At 42.1% G+C, this 17,595-nt stretch overlaps 1 protein-coding gene across 1 annotated transcript in view; it reads left to right on the forward strand.

Annotated features, from left to right (window-relative positions):
- Positions 1-16,244: 16,244 nt before the first annotated feature.
- The window catches only part of LOC308676295 (serine/threonine-protein kinase LMTK3-like), a gene marked incomplete at both ends in the record, with an annotated part of 45,448 nt that continues 44,097 nt past the window's right edge, over positions 16,245-17,595 (forward strand). The window contains one exon of the mRNA XM_081342108.1: positions 16,245-16,332. Coding sequence (XP_081198234.1) covers positions 16,245-16,332 — 88 coding nt within the window. The remainder of the gene's footprint in view (positions 16,333-17,595) is intronic.

A 17,595-nucleotide genomic window follows, 5' to 3' on the forward strand; every position in this document is an offset into this window, starting at 1 on the left:
GTGACGACGACAAAGTGGAAGTTTTATTTCGCAAGGGGGGAGGTCATGTCACCAGGGACCAGAAAGTCATTGGAAATATTACAATCATAAACGGCTTACCATATTTTTCTCCCAAGCCACCACAGCCTGCCCCAAGGCTTTCCAAGGGCAGTGTGGGCAAGGAGCCTGAATCTCAGCAGGCACCTACAGCACCACTCAAAGCAACTAGAGCCAAGAGGGTGTCAATGGGGAAGCCGATTCACAATAAGTGCATCCACCTCATGCACAGAAGGCTAGGACATGCAAGCTTCCCTGTAGTTAAAAAGATGGGAGAATTTGCTGAGGGAGTCCAGCTCAAGGACTGTGACGTGTTTCTGGACTGTGCCATTTGCAAGAAAACAAAGAGGAAGGCTGCCCCGACCTCAAAGGTGTCATTACGTAAGACTCAATACCCATACCAACTAGTACATGTTGACCTAGTTGGACCTTTCACACCATCCCTAGGAAAGAAAAAGTATTTTCTCACTGCCGTTGATGATTTTTCAAGATACGGCCACGTGTATACTCTCACAGAAAAATCTGAAGCCTTTGACGCCATAAAGTCACTGTACAACTTCGTAGAGACCCAGTACAAGACCAAGATCGCACAATTGCAGAGCGATCGCGGGGCTGAGTTCATGTCTCAGAAGTTCCAGGACTGGGTAAGGCGTAAGGGCATCCGCCATTTTCTAACTGCACCATTCACCCCTTCGCAAAATGGTGTAGCTGAGAAAAGGAATGGAATCCTGCAAACCATGATGCGTAGTCTGATTGCAGACGCAGGTGTCGCAGAGTCATACTGGGGAGAGGCGGTCCATTACGCCAATTACACCTTAAACCGCACCTGGAGCAGTGTTGTGAACCAGACCCCATATTTCCTGGTTCACGGTAGGAAACCAAATCTGGCACATTTGCGTGTTTTTGGTTCCTATGCATGGGTGCACATCCCCAAACAGCTGCGGAAGAAGGGGAGATCTGTTTCCCAGAGACTAAGGTTCTTGGGCTATGCTCCTGGCTCCAAGGCCTATCGTTTCCTGGGAGAAGGGGGCAGGCCTGTGACTTCCCAATCTGCCTCTTTCGAAGAGGATTCCAATTGGACCCAGATCCACTCAAATGATCTGAGCCCATATGCCAACCGACCCAGCAGAGGCACACCGACCACGACATCACCTGAGACGACCACATACCCTGCCACCGACGAAAGTGAGGAACAAGACGAAGATGCGTCCAGTCCCATGGAAGAAGACACGCCGTCTTCACCCCCAGCGACACCTCAGAGACCCGCGGAAGAAAAGAGCGGTGAGTGGCAGAAGGTAAGGAGGTCAAAGCGGTCCAACAAAGGGGTCCCGCCAAAGAGAATTGACATTGGCCACATCGCGTCTGTCAACAGCGTTGTGGTCACCCCAAAATCCTTCTCTGACATCCAGGAGCTGCCCATCGAAGAGCAGGAGAAATGGCAGCTCGCGATGGAGAAGGAGATGCAGAGCTTAAAACAACTCAAGGTCTTCACCCCCCAGCAACCTCCAAAGGAGAGGAAAGTCATTGGCACAAGGTGGGTTTACAAGGCCAAACCACTTGCCAATGGCCTCTACCTATATAAGGCCCGTTTGGTAGCCCAGGGCTTTGCTCAGCGTTACATGGAGGACTACTCGGAGACTTACTCTCCAACCGTCCGGGCAGAGAGCGTCAAGGCCGCCCTCGTGACTGCAGCCGCTCTGGGAGAAGAAGTCTTCCAATTTGACATCCAGACGGCTTACCTCCACGCCAACTTGGACCGGCAGATCTACGTGAGAGCTCCTCCTGGCTACCAGCAAGAAGGGGGAAATACATGGTTGCTTCACAAAGGGTTATATGGTCTTAAGCAGTCAGGGAAATTATGGTATGACTGTCTTAGAAAGAGTTTAGAACGAGTTGGTTTCTCAGCATCTCATGCAGATCAATGTGTTTTCACACGCAATTCCAAGGGAACCACAGAACGGGTGTTAGTTTATGTGGACGACCTATTATATGTAGGGCCTAACAAGAAAGGGTGTGATGAATTTGCCAAGGCCCTGGAAGAAAAGTTTACTCTGAAGTCTTTGGGGCGGGTTGACAAGTACTTGGGTGTGCATATTTTGGCCACTAAAGGGGGGTTCGCTCTATCTCAAAAAGAAAAGATAGAGGAATTACTGGCCAAATGCAAAATGACAGAATCTAATCCTACGCATAGCCCAATGCAAAGCGACTTTTACAACCACACCCATAAGGACGGTCCTGAGTTCACAGATAACACGCTTTACAGATCTGTGATTGGCTCCTTGCTATACATCAGCAATTGGAGCAGACCTGACATAGCTTTAGCTGTGAATCTATTGTCCAGGCACGTGGAACACCCAAAGGAATTCCACTGGACTGCTGTTAAAAGGGTGCTTATATACCTAAAGGGCACAGCTGATGCTCTCCTTATGCTAGAACCAGAGAAGGGGAAGACGGCCCAGCTCTCCGCTTACTCAGACGCAGACTGGGCTGGCGACACCAAAACTAGACGGAGCACTTCTGGTTTCCTCATATTGCTAAATGGCTGCCCAATACATTGGCATGTTAGGCAGCAAAAATTTATTTCTTGCTCCACGGCCGAGGCTGAATATGCCAGCCTGTCAGACACAGCCAATGATTTGACTTGGTTCAATGAGCTGATAACAAGCATCTGGGCATCTCCCCCTCTGCCCATCCAAATTCTAGAGGATAACACAGCCGCCATTGCAATCTCGGAGGCTTATGCAGTAGGATCTAGATCTCGCCACATAGACATACGCTATAAAAATGTCAGGCAGCTTACCAAAAAGGGTTTTATACATGTTGAGCACTGTAATACAGCTGACCAGATAGCTGATCTGTTTACCAAGCCTGTTCCCATTGACCGGCACAACCTTCTGTGTAAGCGTTTGTGTTTGGCCTTCTGAATGTTTTCATGCATGTCTATGACACCTGCTCACCCCTCACATACATTCACTGGTCCCTGTCATTGGCTGGCAAGAAGGGGAATTGTTAGATGATTAGTGCCAGCCATTGGCAGTTTCCCAAAAGGGTCATCAGATGGAGGCAAAGAGGCTTCTTTGCTTCCACTGATGAGCCAAGGGTCTCAGACCCGACAGCCCCATTGGCGAGAGAGTTTTATGGTCAGGGAGGGACCAAGACCCCCCATAAATACCTCTGCACGAGGGGCTGTTCTTTGTTCTAGTTTCTAGTTCTAGTCTCCATTTCTCTTCTAGTTCCAGTTCTCCTCTCCTAGCTCTTAGTCTTTCTGTTTTAGTCATGTAATGCTAGCTTGTTTTGTTTTATTTTATTTCTCTCTCACATGCAGGCATGAATGCTTTCATGCCAAGTATTTCTTTCTCTTTGATCTATCATTGAATAAAGCTAATATGATTGCATCTCTGCGTGATGCCTTTGCTTGGAAGCTCCTTTAACGATTCATCGTGAGATCACCTCACATCAATATTTGGAAAAAACATCCAATCAAGAATAAATTAACATGTGAAAGCATGGAAAAATCTGTCTCAGTACTTCAAAGAAGTATAAAACTGGTTTATTATAATAGTTCTTCAAATTCAGAAAATGAGACTGAATAGATAAATTTTATGGGAGAAAAATGAATATTTGGGGTCTTGCTTCCCTCCTTTTCTGAGCTTTTCTTCCCCCCCCCGCCCCCTGAAAATGAGTGCTTTGTGCATTTGCCACAGTAGAGTACATAGACCAGAATTAAAATTGATATTTTTTGTAGTTTTACTTACAAAGTTACTTTTTCATTGTACATTTTCACCCTTCTTTCAAACAAACAAAAAATGTCACATGCCTTAGTGTTCAATAAGTTATAAATCCATTGTAACAAAAATAAAAAATTAGATTCAATCAATAAATGTATACATATTATTGGACTAAGTATATTTCTTAGCTTTATACAGTAAATATGCTGTTATACATAAATCATTTATAAGGCCACAATATTTCTATGCTGTCAAAATAATTGCATTTATTTCAATGATCCTTAAATCATGTCTTTTTTTTTAGTCCCCAGTGTCCAAATTTCTGATGTTGTGTATCTCTAGTAAAGGTGAGATTGAGGCCATGATTTACTCATTATCCCCTGAGATGAAATACCTTGGGGAGTCCTTGATTCTCTTTGAGCTTGGTTGTTTTCTAGCAGATGTTTTGTTAGCTGACTAGGTAACTTTTAGTTCATACCTGAGCTACATGTATTCTCTTCTGTGAAATTCCTTGGAATGTCATGGGGAATTTGCATAGCTATCTTGATAGGATTGCCATCCAGTATTTTATAAAGAAATATACATAGTACAATTGATGGAACAATTTATTTATTTATTTAGTGTCTAGCATACTATACATGGACTAGCAATATAAGTTAACATTTTCTTTTTTTTCTTTTTTAAATTGAAAAGTTTTTCAATACATTTTATCTTTAACAATCCCTCCCCCCACCCCCTACCCAACCCTTCCTAGCCCTCCCTAACCCTCCCCCCACCCCTTCCCCCCTCCCCCCCCCGACTTCCCAGAGCTAAATACAAGGTATAAAGGTATAAACAATCATAAACAACCATATGTTAACAACAATAAACTATTAAGTCTATCGCACTCTAGCTCGTATAAAGTGACTACAAGCAATACTAATATCACATCAAAACTTATACAAATGCTAAATGAAACTTTTTGGTCCCATATTTGTTCTGGATGTAATCAATCCACTTTTTCCACTCCATAATATAACGTTGTTGCGAATGGTCTTTCAAATAAGCCGATATCTTTGCCATTTCCGCCAGGTCAGAAAATTTTAAAGTCCATTCTTCTATAGTCAGCAGTTCCTCCTTCTTCCAATATTGACCTACTAAAAGTCTTGCTGCCGTAATTAAGTTCAACATCAACTTAGTGTCCACAACAGTAGTATCCGTAATTATGCCCAATAAAAACAATTGCAGACAAAACTTTATCCTTTGCTTAAATATCTTCTGCATATTCCACCAGATTTTAATCCAAAAAGCTTTAACCTTTTTACAGGTCCACCATACGTGAAAGTACGTTGCGTCTTCGCCACCACATCTCCAACATTTAGGTTGATAGTTCGGATACATACTTGCAAGCTTTTTAGGATCTAGATGCCACCTATAAAACATTTTATAAAAGTTCTCTGTTAAATAAGTTAACATTTTCAACTAGATTAGTAGAACCCAATAAAACATAAATGTCAAAAACATTTATGTTCCAATATTAACGTCTAGGCCAGGGCTAGCAATCTTGGCTCTTTTTTATGACTTATGGACTTCAACTCCCAGAAATCCTAAGCCAGCCATGCTGAGGGGAAAGGGAGAGGTTTCCAAGCTGAGCCATGCTGGCTCAGGAATTCTGGGAGTTGAAGTCCACGAGTCATGAAAGAGCCAAGGTTGCCTACCCCTGGTCTAGGCCATCTAATCATTGAAGCGCAGCATTGTTTAAATAAAAAAACTCAGATACCGGGAATGGTAGATGCCCTTAGTTTATAGCCGGTCATGATGTGATCTACATTTTGACATGGGACCCCACAATCCCACTGAGGGGAGGATACTGGGCCCAATTTATACAGTCCAGGCAGACACCATGTGAGGTGAGAATCCTATTCAGGATTGCCCATTGTTGATGTGGTAATTCAAAGCCTGGCATCTTTTTTTGTGGAGTTATTTATATGTCTTCCTATGTCTGGGCGTTCAATGATCTACTTGGCTTTCCATTGGGAAGTGATATTAAAGTTGTTGGGGAGATGTTGTGCAAGTGCCAGGAGGGGCTTCCTCGATTTGAGTCTTCCTACCAGCATGCACAGATAGGATTGAGTTGTTCATAAGATGGAACAATATAGAGGGTGCAAATAAAAAAACTATCTGAAAGTGCAGGTAGCCCTTCACTTACGATCACAATTGGGAACAGAATTTCTGTTGTTAAGCAAGGCTGCTGTTAAGTGAGTCATACACAATTGTACGACCTCTTTTGCCAGGGTTGTTAAGTGAATCACTGCGGTTATTAAGTGAATCTGGCTTCCCTCATTGACTTTGCTGGTCGGAAGCCAGTTGGGAAGATTGGGTATGGTGATCACATGACCCCAGGTTGTTGCATCTGTCGTAAATCCATGCTGGTTGCCCAAAGCCTGAATCGGAATCATGTAACCGTGGGAATGCTGCAACAGTCATAAGTGCAAGTAAGTCACTTTTTCAGTGCTGTTGTAATTTCAAATGGTTGCTCAATGAATGATTGTAAGTCGAAGACTACCTGTAACCCATGTAGCCATTAACTGGGATGGATCAGTTTAGTATTTGGAAAGAAGCTCCATGGCTATTTGTTAGACAAGGAAGCTGAACAACATCCTGGAAGAAAGCATTGACAGAATTCTTCCATTACTGCTGCCAAGAATTGACAGTTATATACTGTAGTTATCAGAAACTAAATTCAGCTAGAAGTCTATTTGTTATTTTTATTTTCCAATCCCAGATCTAAGAGTGTTCCATAAATTATAGTGCAAAAAATTTAAATTTGTTATTAGGTGCTCAAGCATTTGGCTGGGTTCATACCTGATGCTAATGCATAAGGCATTTCTTTTATTTGTGATAACTCAATTATTTTGATGTGTGGACCGCAGTTCATGATGTAACTTTCTTTCTCTGACCTTAAACCCACTTGGAGCTCCTCCCTCTCTTGTCTAATACTTTCCTAGGTGTCACCTCAAGGTCATCCACACATTCCATGACATTGTTAAGGGCTCCCCCATCAAGGGAATGCCATCTTCAGAAATCCTGGGGTTTACCCTTTTCAGTGGGGGGCAAAGTTACTCGCGTCCGTGGCAAACCTTAAGCCACACGTGCCTCCTGGGTGGTGCTAAATGAGTAACAGACGGACTGGTAGCCAGACATCTGCGAGGATCTCCTGGCTTCACACACAACTCCACAGTCCTTTTAAGGACTAAAAAATAGCAGAAATAACAGAAATAACAAATACCAATACTAAAATGATTCGGAATATTGGAAGTTCAGTATGTATATGCCAACTTAACATTGAAGGCAGTAGTAGATCAAAATGTGAACATCTCTCCAAACTACTACTTGAAAACTATGTCGATTTGGCTGTGATCCAGGAAACACGCATTGAGAATGAACAGCAGCTTAAAAGCAGAGGAAAAGTACCTGGATATGATGTCTTAGGCGCTATTTTTCATCAAACTTATGGTCTGATAACATATGTGCGTAATAACATTGAAAACGCTTATTTATTGGAAACAAGCAGTGAGGATAACATCTACACTATCACAATTAATATTGGAGACACCCAAGTTATGAACATCTATAAGCCCCCTACTATCTCTTGGCCTAACACAGTTCTTCCAAGGATTCCACACCCGGGCATCTATATAGGAGATTTCAATAGCCGCCATACCCAATGGAGATATATGCTTAATGATACTAATGGCGAGACCCTCTGCGAATGGGCAGAGCAGAACAACCTATACCTAGTTTTTGATGCTAAAGATCGAGGTACTTTTAAATCAGCTGCATGGAAGAGAGTATAACCCTGACTTATGTTTTGTTACACAAGATAAAACCAAACCTGTACCTGCCTCTCGGCAAGTGCTACCAACCTTCCCCCATAGCCAACATAGACCTTTTATCATTAAGACAGGAATAAAGATACCTATTATCAGATCTATACCCCGACCAAGGTGGAACCTGAAGATGGCCAACTGGGAAAAGTTTACGATGGACCTTGAGAACACAATAGGACGTATCCCGGCAGTTAGTAAAAGCTACTATCGCTTTGTCGAAGCAATCATGTCATTGGCTAAAAAAATCCATCTCACGTGGCTTCCGCAAGGAATATATCCCAGGATGGAATGAAACCTGCGAAAACCTATACCAAAAACATCTAAAGAATGGTGATGCTGAGATAGCCGATGAACTTCTTCATAACCTTGACCTGGCGCGCAGGCAGAAATGGGAGCAAACTACGTCTGGACTAGACTTTAAACACTCAAGCAGGAAGGCATGGAGCCTACTGAAAAAATTGAGAGGAGACCAACCAGTTCAACGCAAACAAGAAGAGGTTACTCCAGATCAAGTAGCAACTCGAATTGTCAACTTAACTAGAGTACCCCATGATAAGAAACATACTAAATTAGTGAAAAGAGAACTAAAGCACTTAAAAACTTTGTGCTCGCCTAGCCAGGAATATGCTCGACCCTTCCAAGTGGCTGAAATAGATACTGCCCTGAAGAATGTCAAAGCTGGAAAATCTCCTGGTTTTGATGGAGTAATGCCTGAATTTATCATCCATTCTGGGCCTCGTACAAGAGAATGGCTGGCAAAATTCTACACAGATGTCCTAACTTCCAGTAAGCTCCCTCCAGAATTTAAGAGAACCAAGGTAATTGGCATATTAAAACCTGGAAAAGAAAGCAACAAGCCAGAAAACTATCGCCCCATTGCTCTGTTAAGTGTTTGTTATAAACTACTTGAAAGGTTGATACTTAACAGAATTGGACAGAAAATTAACGAACAAATACTGATTGAACAGGCTGGGTTTAGATCTTATCGGAGCTGTGCCGATCAAGTCCTTAGTCTTACTAGCCACATTGAAAGCAGCTATCAGAATAAATTGAAAACATCTGTTGTATTTGTGGATCTCACAGCAGCATACGATACAGTGTGGAGGGATGGTCTATTAAGCAAATTCCTCCACACTGTCCCTTGTAGGACCATGGGCCGCCTAATAAATAACATGCTCTCAGCAAGGACCTTTCAAGTCATCATGGGCGATAAAATTAGTAAGCAAAGACATCTGAATAATGGACTCCCTCAGGGCTCTGTATTGGCCCCATCCTTATTCAACTTATATATTTCCGATATACCACCCACGCTATCAACAAAGTTCTCTTACGCTGATGACCTGGCATTAGCATATAGCCACAAGGACATCGAAGTTACAGAAGGTGTACTTACAGCCGACCTTACAACTCTGAGCACATACTTCCACCAGTGGAGGTTAATCCCAAGCGTAAGTAAGACAGTCACATCATGTTTCCACCTTAATAATAAACTGGCAAAAAGAGAACTCAATGTATACCTAAATAACAAATTGCTCCCATATGAGGCAACTCCAAAATATCTGGGGGTCACCTTAGACAGGACCCTGTCTTTTAAAAAACATATTCAGAATATGGCTGCCAAGGTTAACAGCAGAAACAACATTCTGCAAAAACTATGCGGAACAACTTGGGGAGCTTCAGCTCCAACTCTTCGATGCACAGCCCTTGGGCTTTGCTACTCTGTAGCAGAATACTGCACACCTGTATGGATAAACAGCTCACATACAAGACTTGTTGATGTTCAACTCAACCATACGATGAGATTAATTACTGGGTGCATAAAATCTACACCTATTCGCTGGCTACCAGTTCTTAGCCACATACTTCCCCCACACTTACGACGACAAGAAGCTCTCATTCGGGAATATAGTAAGATCCTGCTAAACTCCTCTCTACCCATTCATGCCTATACCTCTGCTCTCTTAAGATGTCGATTAAAGTCAAGAAATCCACCACTCCTCACAGTGCTTAAGCTGCTGGCCGAACATCACAGCACTATACAAAAGTGGATGGAAGCATGGAGTAGCTATACCTCCCAAGATATTTCTGAGCATATTAATCCTAATAGTATACCTCCAGGATTTAATCTACCCCGACACATATGGGTGACATACAATAGAATTAGAACGACTCATGGGGTGTGTGCCAATTCTCTGTATAAATGGGGAAAGACACCTTCAGCACAATGTGATTGCGGGGCTCCCCGACAGACTATCCAACATATAGTGAGGGAATGCACTAATAGAAGATACCCAGGAGATTTTAAGGACTTCCTCTGCGTAACAACAGCAGCTACTGACTGGATCACCAAACTCGACATTAAACTCTGAAATGTTATTTCTGTTTTCCTCTTAGGTTTTATAATTGCTTCTTTTTTAAAAAAAAATTGTTTTAACTGTTCTAACTTGTAAATATGAAGTGCTTTTAATTCTGTGTGTAACCAGCCATACGCTAAATAAATAAGTGATGGTCCTACCTTTGGAACAGCTTAACCAGAGGATTTCCAGATCACTCACATTTTAACTACATTTTCAGAAATAAAAACATGGATGTAGGAGATGATCAAGTTGAGCCTGAGGAGGTGGGGGTGGGCGGTGTCAAATGAGTCATCAGTCTCAAGTCCCTTTGTGCCTATAAGCGAACTAAGTCCAGCCCACCTTGAATTCCATTAATATCTACCGCCAACTCGCTTTGACTGTTAGTAGTCCAGATTTTTGTAGATTTTTGTAGAGAGCTTTAATATATAATAAACCTACATGCATTCGCTTGAACTGCCTGGACTTCTGATTTCCTGCAGTTGACAATGACTCTTAAGAAGGGAATTTAGGTACAGTGATTCACGGACTGATTAATTTTCATTGCATCAACTGATTTTTGTTTTTAATCTTCTCCTTTTCAGGAGCAACTCAGAATCCCCACAAGTCATAAGAAAGTCACAAGTAGGAAGAAACAAACAAACAACATAAATAAAATGAAGTTCCCTGAGTATGGGCTCCAGCACGAGTCCAAAATCTTGGAAGACTAAACACTCTGATCCCGGTGACCGACCCAGACTGGATCCTGCAACATTATCCTGGGACACGTATGTTTGCCTTTATTATTCATCAAATAAAATCTGACTCTGTTAAAAGACCATTTCCTCTGTGTTTGTTGAAAAAAAAGTTACTGTAGGCTGTGTTTCTTAACCCAAGCCACACAAACCACAATATGGCTAGCTTTAAAACAATGTATCAACCCAAGTGAGGTACCTTATAACAGTCTTCCTCTGAATGAAATTTCTACAGGTGAAAGGCCATCAAACTGTGTAAACTATCGTTGGTTTACACCAAAGGCTAATTAGCCCAATGTTTCTCAAGCTTGGCAACTTTTTTTTTATTAAAGAGTTTTACAAAAAATTTTTTTACAAAACATCCCCAAAACCCACCCACCTCAAACCCCCCCCCCCCACTTCCCAGAGCTGAATACAGGATCATAAATATAATAATCATATTCTAACTAAAATTATCCATTATAAAATTAACCAAATTCATAATGTGCTGTAACTCTAACATTGATACATTCAAATTATTACAAACATAATAATAATAACTTAAACAAAATAATCAATACTAATACTGAAATTAATAAAAATCTAAGATATACTCATAAGCTAAATGAAACTTTTTAGTCCCATATTTATTCTGAATATAATCTATCCATCTCCTCCAAACTGAAATATATCTTTCTTGCGAATGATCCTTCAAATAAGCAGAAATCTTAGACATTTCTGCAAGATTCGATACCTTAAGTACCCAACTTTTAAGTTGCATGAATTTCAACTTCCAGAATTCCCCAGTCAGTATACAGGCTAAGGAATTCTGGGAGTTTAAGTCCACATGTCTTAAAACCAGGGCTTTTTTTCTCATAGAACGCTTAGAACGGAGTTCCGGCACCTTTTTTGGATGGAACCTTGTAGGGTAGGCAAGGCAGGTTGTATGACATGTGTGAGTTCCGGCACCTTTTTCTTTTACAAAAAAAAGCACTGCTTAAAACTTGCCAAGCTTGAGAAACACTGCCTTAGCAGAAATTTTGAGGCACTCAGAAAGGGATGAAGGCAGCAACGTGCCTCAGTATCTGGTATCCAGAAACCCACATAGATGGCATGAACATCTTTCCCATGTATGTGCCAAAGTCAGCTGTTTCGGGTAACTATAGGCAACATTTTGTGTAAGTAAAATCCCATGCAAGTTTGGATATTTGGTACGATATTTTGCATGTTTAACAATACTGGTTGTTCTCAACTTACAACCATTCATTTAGTTACTGTTCGAAGTTACAATGGCACTGAATAAAGTGACTTTTTTTGCACTTACGACAGTTGCAGCATCCCCACGGTCACTTTATCAAAATTCAGATGCTTGGTTGGTCCATATTTATGACCGTTGCTATGTGATCACCTTTTGTGACCTTCTGAAAAAGCAAAGTCAATGGGAAAGCCAGATTCACTTAACAACCGTGTTACTAATGATTCACTTAACAACTTTGGCAAGAAAGAACACAAAATGGGGTGAAACTCACATAACAACTGTCTCGCTTAGCAACATAAATTTTGGGCTCAATTTTGGTCATAAGTCGAGGACTACCTATACTGTATGAAAGGGACTCCAAAGTACACTTATCTACTCCATGGCTGTTTTCTGGATGGAGGTATGCATGATGTCACCACTTTGCATTCATTTATTCATCACTTTTATATTCCTCCCTGGCTCTCTGTGAGTTTAGGCATATGTTGTCATCCCATTTTATCTTGACAAAAACTGGACTGGACTGGAAAGGTGGGACTTAACCCAAACCGTAGTGACTGACCCAAAGCTGAGGGTGGATTTAAACTCTACGACTGTTCTCTTCCTTTCGTGGTATAATTTGAAAGCTCTGCCTCATTTGCAGCTGGATGAGCATTAGGGTAGAACCACACAAAAATAGGCTAATGCTTCAGTTGCATAGTTATGCCTACCAACTGAGCTATTTTGGCACCTTTACTGCAGACACCCTAATTATTCAAGAAGCACACAATGGAGATTAACACTGAAATTCCCCTGATCCATACGAAGATGTACAGCATGGTTTTTAAAAAAATATTGTTATGTAGGTATTTGATGTTAATATGTCAGGGTGCATCCCCTTTCACAGTTAACCTACTGTATAGAATGGGATTCTAGAGTGAACATGAAATGCTACCGCACTCCCCCCCCGCCTCCCCCAGTTCACCAATTTGTACACATTGGCACCTTTTTCCCCCATTTCTCATCCAAAGCTAGCACTCTCCGTCATGTGTGAAGCCATTTGAGTGGGGCAGTCACTGGGCTCACACACTGCAGTGAGGATAAAGATTATTTGTGTTTTATGAATCCAACAATTATTATCAATCATAAATAGGCAGCATTGGCTCTGTGCCACCAGAAAAATCAAGTTCATGGGTTTTTTTAAATAATATTTTTATTAATTTTCTAATTTTACATTTAGGTATTTAAAAAGCAACGTGGTGGCTGGGTTGATCAATAGTTCAGTAACATACAAAAATCTTTAGTACAAATCTCAAACGACAACCTCAAATATTTCTTCTCTTTTTCCCTTAATATCTACTATCTCATATTTAAGCTAGTACAGTTCTTATAATATCAACTAAATAAAAACATCATTATTACATTTATCAATCAATTTTTAGCTCATACATATCTTAATTACTTTTACATTCAATCTTTACATTCAATCAATGTCTTGTGATTGGTTTTTCCCAATTTTTAGTTTCCCATCAATATTCAAATTTAATATTTGATATTTATAATTTCCAGGTTTTAGGTAACCAAAGTTTCCTTTATCTCAATTCATAACAGAATCTAATATTCAAAATACACATCTTATCTATTTGGGTATAATCTTGTTCTATTTCCTAAAAGTTATCTATTCCCCCCCATCTTACATCATTCTAATTAATAATACAGTATCTCCTTTAATGAAGGGACGCGGTGGCTCAGTGGGTTAGGACGGTGAGCTTGTCGATCAGAAGGTCGACAGTTTGGCAGGTCGAATCCCAAGTGCCACGTAACAGAGTGAGCGCCTGTTACTTGTCCCAGCTTCTGCCAACCTAGCAGTTCGAAAGCATGTAAAAATGCAAGTAGAAAAATAGGGACCACTACGGTGGGAAGGTAACAGCGTTCTGTGCGCCTTTGGCGTCTAGTCATGCCGGCCACATGACCACGGAGACGTCCTCGGACAAGTGCTGGCTCTTCGGCTTTGAAACGGAGATGAGCACCAGCCCCTAGAGTCGGAAGTGACTAGCACGCATGTGCGGAGGAACCTTTACCTTTACCTTTTTATCCCCTTTAATAAATCAAAGCCCATTATATATATTATCTGAGTTAATCAATAAATCAAACATATTCATAATATTTTTTTCTCTTTTGGGTCTAATTTTTAAGTATTAAAAAAATAGGATCCTTATTTTCAACTAATTTCCAAATGTTTTAAATTTAATGACCAAATTTTCCCTTATCTCAAGTTCATGTTACCCTTATCTCAAGTTCATGCTGCCAAAAAAGCCAACACAGTGCTAGGCTGCATTAACAGAGGGATAGAATCAAGATCACGTGAAGTACTAATACCACTTTACAATGCCTTGGTAAGGCCACACCTGGAATACTGCATCCAGTTTTGGTCACCATGATGTAAAAAAGATGTCTAGACTCTAGAAAGAGTACAGAGAAGAGCAACAAAGATGATTGGGGGACTGGAGGCTAAAACATACAGGGAACGGTTGCTGGAATTGGGTATGTGTAGTTTAATGAAGAGAAGGGTGAGGGGTGACATGATAGCAGTGTTCCAATATCTCAGGGGCTGCCACAAAGAAGAGGGAGCCAGGCTGTTCTCCAGAGCACCTGAGAGCAGGACAAGAAGCAATGGATGGAAACTAGTCAAGGAGAGAAGCAACCTGGAACTAAGGAGAAACTTCCTGACAGTTAGAACAATTAATGAGTGGAACAACCTGCCTCCAGAAGTGGTGAATGCTCCAACACTGGAAGTTTTTAAGAAAAGACTGGACAGCCATTTGTCTGAAATGGTATAGGGTTTCCTGCCTTAGCAGGGGGTTGGACTAGATGACCTCCAAGGTCCCTTCCAACTTCTTCTTCTTCTTCTTCTTCTTCTTCTTCTTCTTCTTCTTCTTCTTCTTCTTCTTCTTCTTCTTCTTCTTCTTCTTATTATTATTATTATTATTATTATTATTATTATTATTATTATTATTATTATTATTATTATTATTATTATCTGGTCTCTAGCTGCTCCCGTGGCCTCTCAGTTGCAGAGTTTCTCCCTTACCCTTTCGGTGGGTCTTCCTCACCCCATCTCTCTCTTCCAACTAGAGAAGCTTATTTTATCACAATGGGCTACTTCTGAAAAGTATTACCATCTCATTTTTTTGGCATTATTCCATTGGCTGTTTTCTTTTCTCATGGTGCTGGTTTTAAATTAATTGTTGTTTTAACTAGCATCTTAGCATTAATTTAAAAAGTGATTGTCATGTGCTGTAAATAAATAAGTGTGAGAGACTATTTCTACAGGCATGAAGTATTGTGCATGACCTATTCTAAATGGGTGCGTGAGGGTATGTGTGTGAGAGGAAATATTTGCTTCATGCGTTGGGGTTTGTGGATTGGTGCTACGGAGGATGTATCCCAGTCTGTACAAAGCACCCATCCTCTCTGCTGATTGTTGCCCTGAGACCCTTTTTCATCACTTTCTCACTCCTGCACTGCCCAGTGTTGCTGCTGCTACCCAGGAACAGATCTCCATGGCAACAACACCCCCCCTCCATCCATTCCTGCATCCTCCTCCCTTTAGCGTATAAGTGACAAGTCCGTCATCCAATCAACAACCTCAGCTGGTTGGGAGGGCTTTTCTCTCCATCAATTTCTCTGCTAGTGCAACCCGGAGAGCTGGATCTGAGGGGAGGGGGGGGGAGGAAAACACCCAGCTATCTTCCCCCTCATTTCTCTCTTCCCCCTTTTTTTCTCTCTTTCCTCCCTTCATCCCTTCAGTTGCCTTTTTTTAGGTTTCCTCCTTTGCCTCTTTCCCACCCCTCCCTCTCCCCCCACACATTTGCTTCCCCTCCTGCTCCCCATGTGAGATCACCTATTGTTACAATCCCTCTTCTCCCCCCCCCCACCCAAAAAAATCCTCTCATTCGTTTCACCTTTGATATCCTTTGCCACCCTCCCCCATTTATTTTCCATCCCTCCTTTTCCTCTGCGGGCAGCAGCGAAGGAGGAAAATCCATGAGAATGAAAGGCAGGTAGCGGCGAGCCCAGCGGTAACACATCAACTTAAGGATGCGGGCAACACAGCCTCTTGGGCGCTGCGACCATTGTTCCTGCTGCCTCCTGCTCCATTCCATCAGTTCTGATGTCTGAAGCCTGTCCTCCCCCTGCTTTGCTGGGGCAGCCAATTTCTCTCCCCGTCCCCCTGCACCTGCGTCTTGAGACCCCTCCCAGCCTCCCTTCCCCTCCTTCCTGATCCATGATTCCAGACTATCCCTAAGATGCTAAGGCAAGGCCCTTTCCTTCTCCTGGCAGCGTCCATGTCGTATTTCAACCCGGAGAAAGCTTTGGCAGCGCCTTCGGAAAACGGTGAGTCTGGACAGGGGCAAGGGTTTCTTGGGCATCCTTGCCAGCGGCCACCCCCTCATCCAGTTTGCTCTTGTTTGCTGTTGCCTCTCGCCCAGCCATCTGTGGCCACCTGTTTGTGCAGCTAGGTGACTGCCTGGTGGACCTGATCCCCACCCCCTTCAGGGTGCCAAGTGGGGACAACCCTTGGATCAGGGGCTTCTTTCCAGACTAGGTGGGGAGGGGCACCTGGGTTATAAATGCAGTTCTCCAGAGACAGCTGGGATTCCTATACAGAGCAAATACATCAACCCTGGGATTTTGCCAGATGCCTTAAAGCAGCGGTGGTGTTCCTTATCGTCTTCTCCTGACCCTCCACTGTTGTTAATGATAGTCGGCCCTGGAGAAAATTGAAGCCACTCCTTAAGGCAATCAAGGCAGGGCAGAAGTTATCTGGGAAAAGAGATATATTTTTGCACATGATCCCTGAAGAGGGGTCCAGAGTCATTCCATGGTAATGGAGGGCTAGGATAAATATTTCCTTGCAAAAAACAACAACAACAACGTGATGGAGGAAGGAATATCTGAGAGGTGGGTGTGAGATTTATGCCCGACAGGTCAGTGACATTCAGAAATGCCATCTGTGTTTGGTCTGACAGTGATCCATGGAAAGTGGGATGCACATAGGTGAAAAGGTATTCTGTGGGGCTGACTGAGGGCTTTGTGTAAGGATGGAGTATGGCTGAGATAGAGAAGATGGTGAAAAACTTCATGACTGGAAGAAGAGATGAAGGAATGCCTAAAGACTATTTTGAAGAAGGATCAAATAGGAGATTAGGTGCAGAAATAAATTGATAGATGTGGGCTGATGGGAGGGTTAGAGAAACCATGAGTTCACTAGACATGGTGTTCAATGAGGCTTTGGCAGACCTGGGTTCAATCCACAGATGTTGATTCCCTCAGCCTTTTCAAATCTTAGCAAATCACTTAGAAGAAGCTGAGGCTTTATGAACCTTCCCCAATCTGATACCTTCTATTTCCCCTAATGAACTTGGATGATACTTTTGTGGTATCATCACATTCTCAGACTGTGTAAAATAGGTGCAGTGAAGACTATCTTGATAGGTTGGTGGTGGTATATATACAATAATTAGGAAAACAATTGTCTGGCTACTGTCCCAAACAAATATGGTTCACTTAATGGATTTTTGGTCTGATCCACTGGTCCCTTACTTTCTCTGATACAGGAATCAACTCAAATATTAATACCCAGGAACATTAGTTTTC

Source organism: Vipera berus, assembly GCF_964194415.1.
Source record: "Vipera berus genome assembly, chromosome: W".
Classification (NCBI taxonomy): Eukaryota; Metazoa; Chordata; class Lepidosauria; order Squamata; family Viperidae; genus Vipera; species Vipera berus.